The 18889-nt window shown below is 26.3% G+C and overlaps 1 protein-coding gene across 3 annotated transcripts in view; it reads right to left on the reverse strand.

Annotated features, from left to right (window-relative positions):
- LOC107448714 (serine/threonine-protein kinase D1) overlaps nucleotides 1-18889 on the reverse strand; it is a 36904-nt gene that overhangs the window by 15549 nt on the left and 2466 nt on the right. For 2 of the 3 annotated variants that reach the window (XM_043053273.2, XM_071177971.1), the window contains exons 3-12: nucleotides 17193-17331; nucleotides 16267-16398; nucleotides 13713-13861; nucleotides 11569-11770; nucleotides 9340-9417; nucleotides 6852-6987; nucleotides 5265-5388; nucleotides 4312-4389; nucleotides 3392-3611; nucleotides 101-150 (exon numbers count right to left, since the gene is read on the reverse strand). In XM_043053273.2, the coding sequence (XP_042909207.1) occupies nucleotides 101-150; nucleotides 3392-3611; nucleotides 4312-4389; nucleotides 5265-5388; nucleotides 6852-6987; nucleotides 9340-9417; nucleotides 11569-11770; nucleotides 13713-13861; nucleotides 16267-16398; nucleotides 17193-17331 (1308 nt within the window). Of the gene's footprint in view, nucleotides 1-100; nucleotides 151-3391; nucleotides 3612-4311; nucleotides 4390-5264; nucleotides 5389-6851; nucleotides 6988-9339; nucleotides 9418-11568; nucleotides 11771-13712; nucleotides 13862-15922; nucleotides 15931-16266; nucleotides 16399-17192; nucleotides 17332-18889 lie in introns of those variants that run through there. The other variant, XM_071177973.1, reaches the window with a different exon arrangement.

An 18889-nucleotide genomic window follows, 5' to 3' on the forward strand; every position in this document is an offset into this window, starting at 1 on the left:
TCGTACAATAACATTTCCAGGTCACCAGGTATGATTTTGTTTGAATGATTAAAAAAATGCTTTTAAACTTTTGTATATTAAATAATTAAAGCATACTGACCAAACTTTGTTCCCCTTTTTCTTTTTTCGTCTGGGCTTCATTACAAGGTTCTATATAATAGAGAATTTGTATAATAAATATACTTATTCAAAATTTATATTAAACAAATTCTAGAAATAAAATAGATTTTCAAAATAAAAATTATTATATGAAATGCAAAATGTTATAATAATGGGGGAAACTTCAATTTTGATAATGATTTCTAAATAAAAAAACAAGCATGAAGAAAATTTTAACAATTTTTGAATGAAATATGTCAACTGCCTTTCATCAAAATTGTTTATCTATTGAACTAAAATTTATTGTTTAAGTCACAATAGCTGTTAATTTTTTAACTCATTAATGAAAAAGAAGTAAATGCTTCGAAAAACATAATACACATTTTTTTTAAGCTTAATGGGGAAGAAAAAAAAACTTATAGCAAATTATAAGCAAAAACATCCATTAATTGATTTGATATAAATAAATTATCAAAATTATTAACTTTAAATTTCTACATTTGTGAATTTTTCTTTACAACTCAATTGTCAGCAAAAAAAAAAAAATATCAATAATATTTTAATATTCTTTCATGTGTTATAATCATTATTTACCCATGGATCTTAGTTTTGAGTTTGAGTTTTGCCATGAGTTTTGTGATGCTGTATTTTTTAAATTTTTTTTTAAATTATATTCAGGCAAATCAATTTCAATTGAGAAATATTTTTTCATTTTTGCTAGTTTTTTTATTTTAACTAAAGTGAAGCACATTAACAGAGTGTTTCTAATAGACTTAATTCTCTTACTGTCTCTTTTTTCTTGTTTGGTAAGACNCTCAATTGTCAGCAACAACAAAAAAAAAAAATATCAATAATATTTTAATATTCTTTTATGTGTTATAATCATTATTTACCCATGGATCTTAATCAATGCATCTCTTTGAACCTACTTTACATAATTTTACAAAACCTATATTTTGCCTTTTACAAATTTAAAGAATAAAAATAAAATTACTTTATACTAAGCCATGAGTTTTGTGATGCTGTATTTTTTAATTTTTTTAAAAATTATATTCAGGCAAATCAATTTCATTGTTTTTTCAACACTTTATGTTTTAAGGATTGAGAAATATTTTTTTTTCATTTTTGCTAGTTTTTTTATTTTAACTAAAGTGAAGCACATTAACAGAGTGTTTCTAATAGACTTAATTCTCTTACTGTCTCTTTTTTCTTGTGTGGCAAGACAGATAACTTGTAACAGAAAAAACTGAGATTCTCTACACTAAAGTTATATTTCAGAACTAATAAATGTTTTCCTGTTTCTCCCTAATTATTTTTTATTATTCTTTTTATCAACGATTTTTTGTTACAACAATATTTTTTAAAGAGCTTTTCTAATGTATGTTATTCTTTAATGGCCACTTTTTTCTAAAAATATGGCAATGAGAAAAAGTTAAATTAAGATTTAAATAATTTAATTTTTCGTTTAAAAATTAATGATTCTTGTTTTGGTTTCCATTTAGCTTTTTCTTTTTTAAACAAATGTTTTTATTATGACACAGCAATTGAGATTAAAATACAGTAATTGAAAAACTAAAATGTTTAGCAGATTAGAATTTTCTTTTTTTTCAAAAATTAACATCAATTTTGAATTTTTTGTGTTTTGCTTTTGTATATAGTCTTTATCTTTTAAGGCGTTTTTATAATAGTGTTGCATTTTTAAAAGTATTTGTGATAGACATTATCTCTTTTAATGCATTCTGGATAATTTCTTGTTCTGGAAAATATTATTTTTAGCTTTAAAGTTTCGTTTTGAGAATTAAGGATATTTTTTTTTTCAACTTTATAACTTTAGTTTTTTTTTTAATAGTGGTTAGTTTTTATCTATCAAATATTTCTATTTAAGTTTTCTTTTCTCCCTTTAATCCACACTAATAATACAGCTAATTTTTGATTATTTTTCAATAATGAATAAAGCTATTTCTATAGAAAATAATTACTAATGATTGTTTTGAAAAAATGTCGTGATTCAGCTGATTTTTTTGGCTGAATATTTGGTATGCGGCCAAATCACTATTCGTTACATCCCTATGTTATATTACATAAAATAATTTTACTATAAAATTGTCCAATATTTAATCTATCAATTATTCAAGTACCAATGCATAACTAAAATGAACTCTCATAAATTTAAGAGATCATGGGCTTTATTGGATTTTTTTTTCTTTTTATGCTTTTTGCTTAGAAGTTTTGAAATTTGGGCTTAATTTTTAGTTTCAGTTGCTTTAAACACAGTTTAAAACTTCTAACCAATTTACACTTATAGAACAATATTTATTTTAAATTGTGAATCCAAAAAATCAACTTTATATTACATAAAATATTTTTATTACAAAATTATTAGATTGAATTATTACAAAATTATGTATCAAAAGATTTAATATATTAAGTATTCAAACACTACTGCATGACTAAAATAAACTTTCATAAATTTAAAGAGATCATTGGCTTTATTAGTGTTTTTTCCCCCTTCAGTTGAAATATTTAAACTGAATAAACATTGAAAAAATTAGGTGATTACGTTATTTAGTGATTTTTAAATTCCCTATATTTTCCAGGTTTTTCCTGTGGAGTGGCAACCCTGTTCACGAACTAGTTATATCTTCCAGGTACTGGTCCTTTGAACATAAGGCTAAACTTTATTAATTTCTATCCTGGTTTAATTGTGAATCAGCATTTATTATTACAGTCAAACATTTATTATTACAGTTTATTATTATAGCGAACATTCAAGGGACCGAAATTTTGGTTCACTATAACCGGGAGTTCACCATATTCGTACTGCTAACAATCTGAACTGTTCTCTTTTATTACACATTACTTAAATAAATGATAAATAAAAAGAAATACAAAAATGATTAAAAATCAATATGTAGTAACAAAAAATGTGTTAACTTTTATTTTTATTAGTCTTCATCTTGCGTACAAAAAATTTAGGGATAGGAAACTGAGATAGAAGAAGCAAACAAGAAAGAATGCTTACGGTTACATTTCACTCAATAGAAGGCTTTAAAAATCGGTATAGGTATTTTATATAGAAATTTCAAAATTTCCGAAAAATGAAGAAAAAATATCAGTCAAAGACAGAAAAAAGTTCATAATATCCAATTTCTTCTCATCTTTTGGTTCACTATATCCACAAAAAGTAATATTATATGTGTATAAGTAAGGCACGGGAGTGAATATTTTGTTCACTATAAACCATGTTCACTATAGCGGGGTTTGACTGTATTTGTTTTAGAATAGAGCATACCTTTATTGAGATAAGAGAATTGGCAGGTTGATTTTGGCATATCAACAGGCATGAGTGCTTGCCTTATTGAACTCTCCCAAGCTTTCAGATTGCTGTTATCCTCAGCTATATAATAATCTACATTTGCGGTCCTCAGTTCCAAATAGTGCCCTTGATTGTGATCAGAACACATATTCTGTTTCGAAATTTCTACGGATAAAATCTCTGAGAGTGGAATTTCCTACAGGGATAATAAACAAGATGAGACATACTCTATAATTTTAAAGTTTTTTTTTTGTTTTATTCAACTATAAAATAAACTTGAAAATTGTATTAAAAGAAATATGATAAACAGTGTAAACACTTTAAATGAACATTAGTTTTAAAATATTTAAAAACAGTAATAGAAATCAAAATATGAAGCACCTAACCTAACTCATGAGATAACAGACATAACACTAAATAGTGTGGCCTTCATTTAAATATTTTAATTCCTAATTAAGTATGTATAAGATCAAAAAGTTTTTAGCAAAAGCAGTTTTGTAAAATATTGAATAAATTTCAAGACACAACGCTCAGTGATAGGACACTAATATCATAACATGAAATTACACTTTTCATGTGAAGCCTTATTTTAGAGTTCCTTAAAACTAATTTAAAAAATGAATAAATAAAAAAGATTTAAAGTTATTGTAACTTAAAGGAACAACAGTAACATTTGTTAAACTACAAACACTTAAAATGAAGTTTATGATTATGATATGATAAGTAAACAATAGAAATAAAGATTTGAAAGTTTACATAGATTCAAGATTAATTAAATAATTTAAAATAAATTTATTAAAAAGTACTTCAATTTTAAAATTCACAAGACTTTAGTAATACAGGAACGGTATTATACATAATTTCAACTCTTTAACTAAATTATAGATACGACTTACCTTATAATATTTCGATGTGGTATCGTTTTGAAATAAGGTCACACTTTTAGTATCAAGTCTCCAGAAATGTCTTTTACGCTGAAAAAAAAAAAAAAACAATTTAACACTAGGTAAAACTAAATTTTATTGTGAAAAAAAGACTTCCTTTCTTTTAAAAGTTTTCTAAACTAAGATTATAACTATTTGTGAAAAACTAATTGTCTTGAAAATATAAGAAACTCAGAAGTAGTTGTTCTCGTTTTTGAACTGAAGTGATTCATAGGAATTTCTCTGGTTGTGCATATATTTACATTATTATCATTGAGGTTTTTACCTAGCTTAATAATTTTTTAATCCTATCAAGAGAAGGATTCAAAACAAATTAAAGTAGTATCAGAAAAGTAGAAAATATTTTCCCATTTTATTTTATTTAGTATTACCAGTTAGCACACGAAAAAGAGGCAGGCCGAATATGAGATGGTTAGATGGCCTAGAAAAAGAACTTTTGGTATTAAAAAACTAAAAACACTAGCAGGGAAAGGTTAGCCTGGAAAAAACTTCTTGAGAAGGCCAAGACCCACCCTGGGCAGTCATGCCATTGATGATGATGATAGTGAATATTAACATTTAAATTTTATTTTGTATTACCTAAAAACAAGTAAAATTACTATTTATGCAAACAATAGTAATTTTCAAGCATACTTTATTAAGTATATAGATTCTGAATAGTATAAATCTATTAAAGCAAAAAATGTGAATCAATCTAGAAAAAGGAAATAATAAAATACACTCTTATAATTTATTCAATCTGGTTTTTTGTTTTTTTTGAAAAAAAGAAAAAAACATAACTATTAATTAAAATATGAATCCATTCAGCTTAAATAATTTTTGATATGAATTCCTCACAAAGATTAGTTTGCAGAGAAAAATAATTTTGCACCTGATATAAAGAAAAAATTACAAAACATACTTACCATTCCTTCCTTGTTTGTATGATGCATTAACCAGCCTTCCTTAAGAATTTTATAATTTTTGCCTTTTGTGTGTTTAATACTTTGAACTATTCTCTGTAGGGGTATATTGTTACTAGAGGCTTCACTAAAAGAACAAAAAATTATATCATTGAAAAAGTAGAATTAAAAAAAAATAAAGGTGAGTGTAATATTACTTAGTCAGTTTTGTAATTAAATGTTAAGCATTTTAGAGCAATCTGTGTCAAGCTGAAATATGCATAACATATTTCTGAACATCTTAAAAACAAAAGTTTATTATTTAATAATTTTCAATAAATAAAAATCATTAATATAATCTCTAATCTTTTTGTACCACAACCTTCAATTAAGTGCAAAAATAAAATCCATTTTTGAAGATTCCCTCTACATTTCTTAACACATTAGAATGGAAAACTGTTATAGGGTTGCTGATGTTTTGATTTCATTAAAATTCTCTCGAGCTTTCTCTTCCTTCAACACATTTGAATGCATAAGATTAAGAAAAAGAGCATTGGCTTTAAATTTAATCGGTTAATAGCCAAAAATTACAGTCACACCCCCATGGCTATTTTCTAAATGTATAATTTGATAATGTATATTTATATTAAAAATTGAGATTAATTTCTGTTTTGGAGCTCCACATAAATTTCAAAAATAAAGCATTCTTATTTATTATAATTTGACTGTTTATTAAACAATTTATGATTTTCTCTCAAATAATTGCTTGCCTACATCAATCAACATCTTCTTCAACTGATGGTAAATTTACCAACTTCTCTTCTTTAATCTTTTTCTATTAATTCTATCAATGTATGATAGTTTACAAAATTAAAAAAAGTAATTTGTGAGCGCCTATATAAAGTAGGTTTTAAATTAATGTACATCATTTGTGTAGAATAAATAAATTGTAAATAAAGTAAGATTTTAGCAGAACATGCGGAAAAAATTATGTATTGACAAAGTGAGGTTGACTTAATTAATAAAGAGAGTACAAGAAATATGAGTCAAACTTAAAACATTTTTCTAGTTTTCATTCAATTGCTTGAAATTTTTAGAAAGTGGGATCTGCTTGAAATTTTTACAAAAAAAAAAACAAATTTTGCACTTAAATAACTTTTATCAGCTGAAATTGCAAGATTGTGCACAATTTCATATCATTATTAGGAAAACCTTGGCAGCAGATATTTAAAAAAAAAACTTACAATTTTCAATTTTACCAAAAACAATTGATATAGATAATGAAGAACTGTGAAATAGAAAGAGCAAAAAATATCTCAGTCACAGGTGTTTCTACATGTGAATGCACAAGCATTTAATTTATAATTACGTATTATAAGCTTTAAAATAAATGTTTAATTGAATCAATCTTCAAGTGTATTTTAAAATTGATTGTCCATATAAAAATTTAATTTTCAAACTTCTCCTATCATGAAATGTACAATTGTTAAACTCTTCATCTCTGTATACGATTAAACGTGAGTATTTAGATAATGTTAGAATATCAATATTAGAATATTTCTTAGACTACTTTATTTAGTAGACATTATTTTATAGTCTATAATGACTTACTGAACAGGAATTTTAGATTCATCATCTTGTAGGGAAGATTTTCCAGAAGAATTATCACTTTCTTCTCCTGATTCTTCATCCATATGATCCATTTTTTCATTATCATCATTTGAACTGTTTTTTGATACATCAGAAACTAAAATAAATGAAAAGATAAATAAAGAAAACATTAGAAAAATTACAAAAATCTCAAAGACAATAATCAAATAAAACTAAAAATACAGAGCTTCACCAATTGCCAAGATTGGTGAATCTGGGTTACATAGAGCCAAAGTTCGCATAATGAATTTCTGCCTCACCATCAGAGGGTGATATAATCAATAATAAAAATTATGAATATGCATCACTTGTGTATCAATAATAATCAATATAAATTATTTTGTGTATCAATAATAAAAATTATGAATATGTATCACTTGAATGAAAGGCTTGGGTAGCCTAAAAATTATTACCCACATCTCAATATTTTATTTTCTTGTTTATTTATAAAATTTAATTACTATTTAAATTTTGCCTCTATATTAATTACACCATTCAACACTTAATAACTGCCAAAATAGTTTCCAACCAATCAGTGTCTTAAACTTGGGTCATGAATTCTTTAAATGTGGTTCAGCAAAGCTTTTTTTGAAAACAAACTATGCATCTTTAATTTTTTTAAAACCAAAAACTATTTTTTATCACTTAATTAAACAAAGAAAAGTGTGTATATTAAAGAGAAAGAGTAATACTTTTGCTTCAATTTCATGTCCAAGTTTGAAAAGAATATTTCAGTAATTCAAAGTGAAGCTGGAATTTCGCAAAGACAAAAAAGACTTGATAGATTACACAGACAAATAGACTATAAAACTTAAATACCAGGGACCAACATTTCAAAATGATATTCGGAGATTAATTAATTATTAATATACTATGCATCAAAACAAATTTAATGCATTATAAAAGTTTCATAAATTTTTTTTCAAGATTTTTTTGTATTATTGTATAGTGCACAAAAAAAAAAAAAAAAAAAAAAAAAAAAAAAAAAAAAAAAAAAAAAAAAAAAAAGAATCATTCTCAATTATTTTTAATTTAATGATCAAATCTTCAAGTTCAAGGGCTCCATCTTAATGATTTGAGTGGGTGACTTCAAATATGCTAATTAATTAGCATAGGACACAATTATAGCAATTGGACACAATAACATATTTTCTCTGAATAAACATAAATTATTTTCAACAGACTTGAAATTCTAACCCCTAAAATATAGGAAGTAGCCGCATTCCAGATAATATAATCTCAATAGATTGGTCAGGAGAGCAGTGCAAAGTGTGGACCCCTAATGTTAATTTTCCTTTATATGTATTTCATCATATCTCGAGAACTTTTTATGTGAATTGAAAATTTTTTTGCAAAATTATAAAATTTGTTTATCCAATGATAATTCCCAGCAAATTAAGTTTTAGTAGGTGTTTATTATTCTTATTATTTTAAAGTAAAATTGAAAAAATTTGAATCGTAAGGTGTACAATTGTATACACCAGTTTTAAAAAAATATTGTATACCTTACAATTCCAACTTTTTTCCTCTATTATAAAAAAAAATAATAAGTATCTACTAAAAGTTTTTTTTTCCTTTGCATGAAATTATCGTTGGATAAACGAATTTTATAATTGAGCACAAAAATTTTCAATTCACTAAAAAATTTCACGAGAAATATGCGTAAAGTAAAATTACTTAAAGGAATCCAAACGTTTGATTGCTCTCCAGACGAAACTATTGGGATCATATTTCCCAGATTGATTGTAATAATTCTTTATTCTAATATTATGGGTGATATTCTCGCATTTTGTTCGGGGGGGGGGGGCACAAATTATACCCTTCTTTGCATTTTGTAATTAATAATCACAATAAGAAAATAATTCAAAATCATGAGGTCTGTAGTAGTAATAGCCGGAAAAAAATCAACAACGAGATCACAATCAGGCACCTCAAATTCATATTTCGTATCGATTAAGTTTTTGTAATAAATAATATTGTATGAAAAATATTGGATTTAAAAACTATGGAAAAATTAATAGCAATAACTGCCAAAAATTAGATAAAATTATTGCCTTAAATACTCAAAAGCACGATTCGAATTTTCCATACTGTTTGAAATATATCAGGGTATTTAAAATCCTTGTGAAAATCAATTACTGCCGAAAATACAATTGAAACATTACATCGATTTACGATACTATCATCGTAAATTGAGCACATCAAAAAGTGATTATCTAAATGCATGATTCAGATTCAAATATCATGTGTAAATGTTTGTAGAAAAGAAAATGATTTTTCTTTTTACTTTTCAAAAGTAAAATCTTTCTACAGGAACTCTGTAACAATGTCGCTGCGATTTTGCCACAGGGCTTATAACTTCTTGTCGATTTTGCTTAGCATAATAAATTACATATTTGTAAAATTACATTTCCTAAACAATAAAAAAAATCAATTATAATCTACTTACAATCCTTAGGAGCTTCACCCATGCAATCCATTGGAGTAGATTCCATACACTTACGCTTGTGTACATTCAGTTTACAATCTATTAAACGAAAGCAACCATTTAGTTTAAAATTAAAACAAACACTAACACACTAAAGAAATTTGATTATGAAACATTTTTCAGCATTTAATGATTTAGAGTGCATAGCCAAATCTCTCAACAAAAAATAAGCACCTTTAAAGTACTTTTTAAGCACTCAAAAAATATTTTAAGTACTATATACATTAACAAAATGCAAAATAGTTTTCAAAGACTTTACATGATCAGGATAAAATAACTAATATCTGACAAAGAATTCTTTTCTTGATTATTTTAGCCATGATAAAAAGATCGAGATTAAAAAAAAACCCATGAAAAATGCACCTTTAAGGGCTTTTAAAAAACGAAAATCAAAAATAAGCACCTTTAAGCACTTTTAAATAGAATTATTACAAATGTACTTCTACCAACAGTCCCTTTCATCATTTTTCAAGAAAATAAAAAATCAATTTTTCAAATCAGAAAAACTGCAGCTTCTTTACAACTGATTTTCAAAAGTAAGATTAATGAAACATTTAAATATTCTGTTAAGGACAGAAAGATATTATACACCTATTTTTTTATTTATCTTTTCATTATAATCAGTAAGTTAAACTAATGTGATTACTCACATTATTTTAACTCATTATTTTACTAAATCTTTCAACTTCCACATTACTTTAGTTTAAAAATTTTAGAATTAGATTTCCTAAAGTATAAAAGCAGCTGTTTATGCTTTAATAGTTTGTGTTTAATAACATAATTTTTTTAAAAAAATATATACAATTATATAGTGAAATATTTAATAAGGATTAGAGTAGACATCAAAAATAATTTTACTAAACATTTAAAAAACAAAAGTAACAAAATTACCTCGAAGAAGCTCAAACTTTTAAACACTCTGCTCACTTAACTATTGCGAAATGTATAAGGCAAAATGAATGATTGTCACATATCACGAGGCAAATAAGTATAATAAACGACGATTTGAAAAAACTATAAAATCTCCTCTTTTTTCAACAAAAATGCACCCCATTAACATTTGATCATTTATTTTAATAAATTGGAATTAATTTGAATATTTTATAATATATTGAATACTTTATATCATGAATGTTTCTTAAATCCTTATTCATCAAGAAATGAAGCTTTTAATGACATGCCTATCTTGATAAATGCTCCAAAAGAAATGACATTAATATAAAAAGTTTTTTTTTAATGGTTTAAAATTCTCAATTTTTTGAAAAGTGGCCACTGTTCAAAATGCTACAGCTGGTCACTGGTCAGTAACAAACTTTCTTAACTTCACCCTAAAGTGATGTGCATAATTTTAGAAATATGAGGATGAAATGTTTACAAGGTATCTGCTACATTTTAGATTTTCAAACTCATGACTTTTCATGACGAATTCCAAGAATTTTTCATGACTTAACAAAGTTACTATTTTCTCCGACAAAAAACACAACAATAAATTTAAAAAAGCATTATAACAACATAAACTGAAATGATAGGTATAACCAAAACTGTTATACTTTGCATCTTCATATTCATTGATTTTAAATTTAAAAAACACAGTAAAGAAACAGTTAAAGCAATAAAATAACTGAAAAAAATACAAAAGCAAATATTTTTTTTCCCCTTCTTTCTGCATATTCTAAAGATACTTTTCTTGTTCATCAGAAAGGAAAGAAAAGAAAAACTTTATTTTTCTGTTCTCATTTCGGAATATAAAAAATTCGCCAAACAATGGCTTCTTCAGCTAGAAATTGATAAAATAAAAAATAATAACAAAAATTCTGAAATCACATAAGTTTAAAAGATAAAGCGCTCAAGAAATGATGTTTTTTCTTTCATTTTTTTAAGGAACACCATAATTTTTTAAGAACATGATAAAATATTTTATATTTTAATAAAAATGACTGTGAGAGGGGATTTTGTTACAAATTCAGATATTTAGAACACCATGAAATTGGGGGGGGGTCAAATTCCATTTTAAAAATTAGATTTTTTGGCGACCTAAATCCATGACTTTCCATGATTTTTTTTTAAAAAAAAGCTAAAATCATGACAAATTTTGTTCAATACTGAAATTAATAATTAAAAATTCTTATGACTTTCCAGGTGCGAAGAACTATGAACTACGAAAAAGAAGTATTGACATAAATGTGTTACCTTTACACTGCATCCCTTGTCTAATAAGACCCTTTAAAAGTTTCTTGCAGTAAAAGCAGACTGTTGGCCTAGTATAGGAATGGATTTCAAAACGATGAGGCACCTTCATTTTGGAAGAGGAGGATGATTTTTCAAAAAATGTAGTTTTTCCAGGTGGCAATGATGGAGATTTACGATTTCTATTCGGAGAAGGTGGCTGAAACTTTGAAATGAATAAAAGTAAGTATTGGTGAAAGTAATTTTTTAAATCAGCTAACATGAGTTCTAAAATACTAATACATTAATCTCATTCAAATTTTGCACATCTGTTGCAGTTAAATTTCACCAATTATTTAACAAATGTTTCTTTTTTTCTTACTTTTAATCATAACTAATTTTAAAAAGCATATATTTACCAACTATATATTACTTCATTACTTATTTACATTATATTACTTCATTTGCATACACCTATGCCAAACATTCACTTCTCATTTAAAAAAATAAATAAATAATAAACCCTGCACTCAATCATATATATTTACTTTGTTACAGAAAAAATTTTGGTATTGATTGTTTCATAAATCTATCATAAATTATTTTAACCACTGTGCGGCTTTTCAATTCTAAAAATTTAATTAAGAACTGAGTTTTAAAAAAAATTATAAAATATTGTTCAATGCTGTTTTTTAATACACTTAAAAATTAGATTGAATAGTCCTCTTATTAAATTAACATAAAATAAAGAGAAAATATAGATTTCTTTCACCCCTTAAAAAATATATAACACCTTAAAAAAGTAACTTTTAATGCAAATACAAGCAATGAGAATTTAGTGGTTTAAAAGGGCCACCCAAGTTTTCATTAAGTGGTTTAAAAAAAATACAATGACTTAGACAAATATAATAAAGTTCAAACTGTTGAAGAATATTTGTTTGTATGTTTTAGGATGTATATCAGTTACTACACATTTATAATTTAAATATTCCACATACAATAAGGTTTTTAAAATCTATTTTTTCATTGAATCAACAGCATACAACTCTTAAACCACATATATGGGTAATCATCATCTTGTTACTTTCTTTTTTTTAACAGGCTAGAATAATTTTTAGCATTTATAATAATGGATTTCTAGAAGGTTTTTATAACCATGGTATTATTAATTTCAATACTTTTGAGTTGTGATGATTCCAAAATAATTTCATTTGTCTTTTTTAGCAGTTATTGGTTATAAATTTCCACATAGTTTTTAAAATCTCAATTTTTTTTAACAGAAAATATTTACAACATTTGAATCTCAAATCACACATAATCACCTTTTAATGCAATGTGACAATTTTATCATAAACTAATCAAATAATGAAACCAATTTCCAAAATCATAAAAAGTAAGTAACATTTAAAATAATAAATCAAAATAGAAAAGCGCTTAAAGCAGTTAAATCTAAATTTGTTTTATTTTAATTTAGAAAGTCAGAAATGCAATTCTAGCAGAAAACAACAAAAAATTTTAAGATATGTGTGTTAGCAGGGCAGCACATCATCAGGGGACACACTGCCTGCTAATACACAGGAACCTTTCTGTTGTCAGTGGTGAAACCAAAAAGAAGAATAAATTATTTCCTTATATGTGGGAGTCTTTTTATTAAGTCTTACTCTGTGTATTTTTAAGTCATTATTAAGACTTACTCTGTGTACTTTTAAATTGCGATTATTTGTCATTAATTTTTTTTTTGCATTTCAATTTTTCTAATTGCTGTTTCTTATTTGTTTTACCATAATAGGGCCTTGGGGCACTGTCAGTTTTTGGTTTCACCACTGACGACAGAAAGATTCCTGTGTGTTAGCAGGCAGTGTGTCCCCTGATGAACTGCTGTCCTGCTAACACACATATCTTAAATTTTTGTCGTTTTCTGCTACAATTGCGTTTCTGACTTTCTAAATTTTATCGTAAATTCACAATGTAATGATTGCTCTTTTAGCAATATTGCCACAGGTTGCCATAGGATTTTTTCCCCCTTCATAATTCCTAAATTTTTTGGCATAAACCTATAATATTTTTATAGAAATGAAAATATAAAATAAAAAGGTTTGCAATTCAAAGTTAGTTGCACCAAAAATGCTTACTAATTTCTACAATGCACCTCGTAAATGAATACTAACCGTTGCCATATTAGGAATGCTTAGAGAAATCCCAATCTGATCAGACTGATTAGGAGTGTGTAAATAAGTGGATGATTTTCTTCTACGAGTGTGTGAACAGTTATTAGGTATTTTGTACACACATCTTTTATGAAAACTAAGACCACAACCTGAAACACAACAATACATAAATCAAGATTAATCATTTAAATCCTTGTAATAAAATGAAGCAAAACAAATATGCATGTTAGAAATAAAATATTTAAGAGATTGAAAAATATATTTTTTTTTTATCTTTAGCTCATCATTATTGAGGAAGAGAGAAGTGTAGATGAGATTTAAATACAGTACAGAACCCGTTATCCGGAAATTAGTAAACTGGAAAACCAAAAAAACCGGAACGAAATTCGATACATTTTCCCGCCATTTTAAAAAAAAAAATTTTTCCTCATAAGATTTTAGGATTTTTCTTTCTTTTTTGAAAGATGTTTACCTTACCATCATTTTGGAAATAATCATTAGTGTATTACTCCGTTTTTTCAAGATTATTTCCAAATATTTTTTTTAGTTGGTTTTAACAATAAAAAAAACTGCTTTTTGTAGCGATTCAGAAAACCGGAAAAATCAGTTATCCGGAATAGCGATGGTCCCGAGCGTTCCGGATAATCAGTTCCCTACTGTAATAAAGAAATTTTTCTTATTTAATCAGAGTGAAATACATTTTTGCTTTCTGCTAGGAACTGCCTTTAAACTTCATCCTCAGTTTGAGTTTATTTTAATTACTTCACTTTCGATGATCTCAATGATTACATGATTAGTCAGAAATTAAAAACAATTTTGCTTTTTCTCACACAAATTTATGTATCAAATCTATATTTTTAATTTCATTAACCGCTTCTCTGATTATTCCGCGTTAACTTGGGTATGTATATATTACAAATATCTATTATCTCGAAAAACAGGGGGGGGGGTGCGGATTTTGTCAGTACGCTTTGCATTATCAAGTTTTTACTCGGCTGGAAGCAAAAAAGAAAACAAACAACCTACTGTGCTTGGAAGTGTGGCAAGTTTTATTGTTAGTTTGTGGGACTGCAATTGTATATACGATGGTTGCTGAATTTACATAAAGAAAAAAAAAAGAGTAAAAAAATGGTGAATCACTTCACTGACATTTGGAAAGTTTTGTTTCACTTTGTTTCGTCCCTTGTTCCTAAAACTATCATACAAAAACTAATATTTAACTTTTTTCATTTGCCCGAGATAAATTGGGATAGTAAACTGATGGTAAATTAAATGTTTTTTACGCATAAAAAAATTAACATTTAAACTCAAAACTTGTGTACTATGTTTTGTTTTAGTTCCTTGTATTTATTAATAAAATAAAAAAAAAAAAATTTAATTTTTTTTTCCTCAAAAAAATTGGTAAGGAAAGCAGTTAACAGCAAAGATTAAAAAACATATGTATTAACACATTAAGATCAATGTTTATAGCAGTGATTCTCAACCCCTGTGCCGCGGCACTTTTGGGTGCCGCCAAATTCTTAAAATGTGCCTCCAAATATTAGAAATGATACAGTAAAAATTATAATGCTTTTTTTATTACAAGTAAAGTTTAAACTAAAGAAAAGTGTTTAGATATATAATATTATATATATACTTTTTATAATTTTTTCACGCTTCAACCGCGTGAAGATCTCTTTGTGGGCGATTGTCTTGTGTCTAACAATCTTAAAATAAGAAGGAAGTGTATAAATTGTCTTTGACACACAATTTTAAGAAATGTTGAAATTAGTAGGAAATTTAATGACTATTAAAATTATTAATTAACAAAGGCTAAAACAAGCTAAATACTAACTTCCAAGCGAAAATAAAAGCTAATCATTAAAGTAAGCTATGCAATTAATANATATTTATTTTATTTATGGATTACTAATAATTACTAAATGGGTAAAACTGCTTCAGATTGAACCACTAAGCAAAATAGATTGTCGGTAACCGAAGAAAAAAAGCAAGGCAAAATGGAAATTACTAAAAGACTGGGATATAGTTTTTAAATTACAAAAGGCATTAAAAAATAAAAAGCCATTTTAAAATTTCAAAAAAATCTTTAAATGAAGTTCTTAAAAAACAAATCTGAAGGAATAATTGAATGCCTCAATGCCTATAAGATTTTAGTTCTGAAATAACAAGAGGAGCAATAAAAAAAGAAAGAAAAAAAGACAATAACATACCTTCACATTTGAGAACAAGAATTAATTAATGTGATATTTATTTTATTTATGGATTACTAATAATTACTAAATGGGTAAAACTGCTTCAGATTGAACCACTAAGCAAAATAGATTGTCGGTAACCGAAGAAAAAAAGCAAGGCAAAATGGAAATTACTAAAAGACTGGGATATAGTTTTTAAATTACAAAAGGCATTAAAAAATATAGAGCCATTTTAAAATTTCAAAAAAATCTTTAAATGAAGTTCTTAAAAAACAAATCTGAAGGAATAATTGAATGCCTATAAGATTTTAGTTCTGAAATAACAAGAGGAGCAATAAAAAAAGAAAGAAAAAAAGACATACCTTCACATTTGAGTCCTTGTCTAACTAAGCCAAACAACATTTCTCCACAAAAGTCACAAAATGTTGGAGATTTATAAGAATGAAGTGCTAAGCAGTGAGGCCTTGTTTGAGGTTCTGAAGAATTATTATTACCTAAAGAAAAATTCAAGTTAATAGAATATGGTGCAATAGTATTATATTAGCAATATTATTTAAAATCATATGAATGTAATTTGAAGGCATCATTGCATTGATAGGAAAAAGCATAAAAATGAATGTATTTGCTCAGGGATTAAAAAAATACAAACTTTTATTGAAGAGGCAGATTTTTTTTTCTTTTTTAGTAATAGGAAAAAAAATTTCACGTCCATGTAAACTTTTTCGAGAACAGTATTCGCGCATATTATACGGATCGAGTTTAAAGTGACTTCTATTTTGTATGTTCTAAGAGTAATTCTGTGAATCCAAAAATTTGCGAAGAAAAAACAATCACATGTTCACTGTACTATTACTTATTTTAAGTTATTGAAGTTTCAAATTATTTCTCCTAAATAATTAGTTTGTAAGAATAAGAAAATAAAATAAAAGCATCAGTTTTAAAATTTTAGGTGGGGAGAGTTGTTATTGACAATGTCAACCTTCATCTATGAAAAGGTACCCCATCATAGAATAGAGTTAACATGTCTTACATACTAGAAAATTGTAATTTTGTAGTGTTTTATATATTAGTAAATTGGAATCGTATTTTTAAAACATGTCAAAAAATAATCAAAACCTTAATAAATATCCTTCAAGATTATGGAATCAAAACACCTTAGTCTGAAATGTCATGATAGTATAATGTTTGCCCTAAACAATCTGAACAGGCTGATAAATAAACCTAGCTTTAAATTTCCCTTAAAGTATTCATTTTCATAGTGGAAAAAAAAAGACTTATATTACATTACCTGATAAAACAATTTCTATCAATCCATTTTCTGAAATATCTGTAATGGCGATAAGAGGCAACAGAACATTTTCAAAGCTATAATCATGACGAAAGAAAAGCAAACGTTGGCTTAAATCACCGTGCTCATGACCAGGAAACTAAAAAATTTAAAAACAAATCTTTTTATAATCTATGTTCAAAGCAAAACAAAATTACAGTGAATAAATTGATTGAGGCCATGCCTGGAGGTGGCCACCTACAGAAAGTTAATAAATTGCATAATTTCTTTGCTTTTAAAATTTTTTTACCACATATACTTTTTGAAAAATAATTAGTTTCTTTTCTGTTCTCAGCAAGTGACAAAAGCCACAACAACAAAAAATTTGATTAAAATGGTTGGCAAGAAAAAAATAATGACAAATATCAGGTACAGAAGCAAATTAATTCCAAAACTTATTTTTTTATACGAAACATTAAAAAAAAAATTCTAATATACTCATCAGAAAATACATGTTTAATCAAATTCAGAGATGAGTTATTTGCTTAAAGTTGCATCTTTGAGTTATAAGAGATGAGTTATTTGCATCTTAACTGCTTCCCTTAACAATTGATTTGGAGAAAAAAAATGCAAAAAATCATCATATTTTTTATTACATTAATAAATACAAGGAACTAAAACAAAGCATTATACACAAGTTTTAAATTGAAATTTTAATTTTTTATGTGTAAAAAATATTTAATTTACGATCAGTTTATTATCCCAAATTATCTCGGGCAAATGAAAAAAGTTAAATATTAGTCTTTGTATATGTTCACATCGTCATAATCTGAAAAATCATCTGCATTACTTTCACTTTCGCTCGCGAATTACATTTTTTCATTTTTCTTTCTATGTAAATGCATCAACCATCGTATATACAATTATACAAAACACGTCTGCAGTTCCACAAATAACAAAACTCCCAAACAAATATTAGCAAACTTTCAATCACAGCATATTATTATTATTTTTTGTTTTGCTACCAGCTGAATAAAAACATGATAAAATGCATTGAAGAATTCTGCTATGCCCGAGTTTACTCGGGATAATAAATATTTGCAATATATACAGACCCGTGTTAACTCCGGATAATCAGGGAAGAGGTTAAGAAAAGAACTGAATCTAATAAATCCTCTTTCATAATTGATCTCAAATCATTATAAATATATTTTAAGACTAAGGATAGTCTTTCGACTGCAATTTGCAATTCTGTTACAATACAGCAAGCCCCTAAAAGTATGTAAGATGCAATGAAATTGCTGAAGCCCTAGATCAGGGATGGGCAAACTTTTTTGGTCTAGGGCCAAAAATCAAGAATATAAAATCAAAATCTCGGGATAATAAATATTTGCAATATATACAGACCCGTGTTAACTCCGGATAATCAGGGAAGAGGTTAAGAAAAGAACTGAATCTAATAAATCCTCTTTCATAATTGATCTCAAATCATTATAAATATATTTTAAGACTAAGGATAGTCTTTCGACTGCAATTTGCAATTCTGTTACAATACAGCAAGCCCCTAAAAGTATGTAAGATGCAATGAAATTGCTGAAGCCCTAGCGAAGCCTTTTTTGGTCTAGGGCCAAAAATCAAGAAAAAAAATATTTGGCAGGCCAAGTAAAAACTTCAAAGTTTAAAAAAAAAAGGTGATATACAAGTTTTAATTTAAATAT

This window comes from Parasteatoda tepidariorum, chromosome 2 (assembly GCF_043381705.1).
Source record: "Parasteatoda tepidariorum isolate YZ-2023 chromosome 2, CAS_Ptep_4.0, whole genome shotgun sequence".
In the NCBI taxonomy this organism is placed as follows: domain Eukaryota; kingdom Metazoa; phylum Arthropoda; class Arachnida; order Araneae; family Theridiidae; genus Parasteatoda; species Parasteatoda tepidariorum.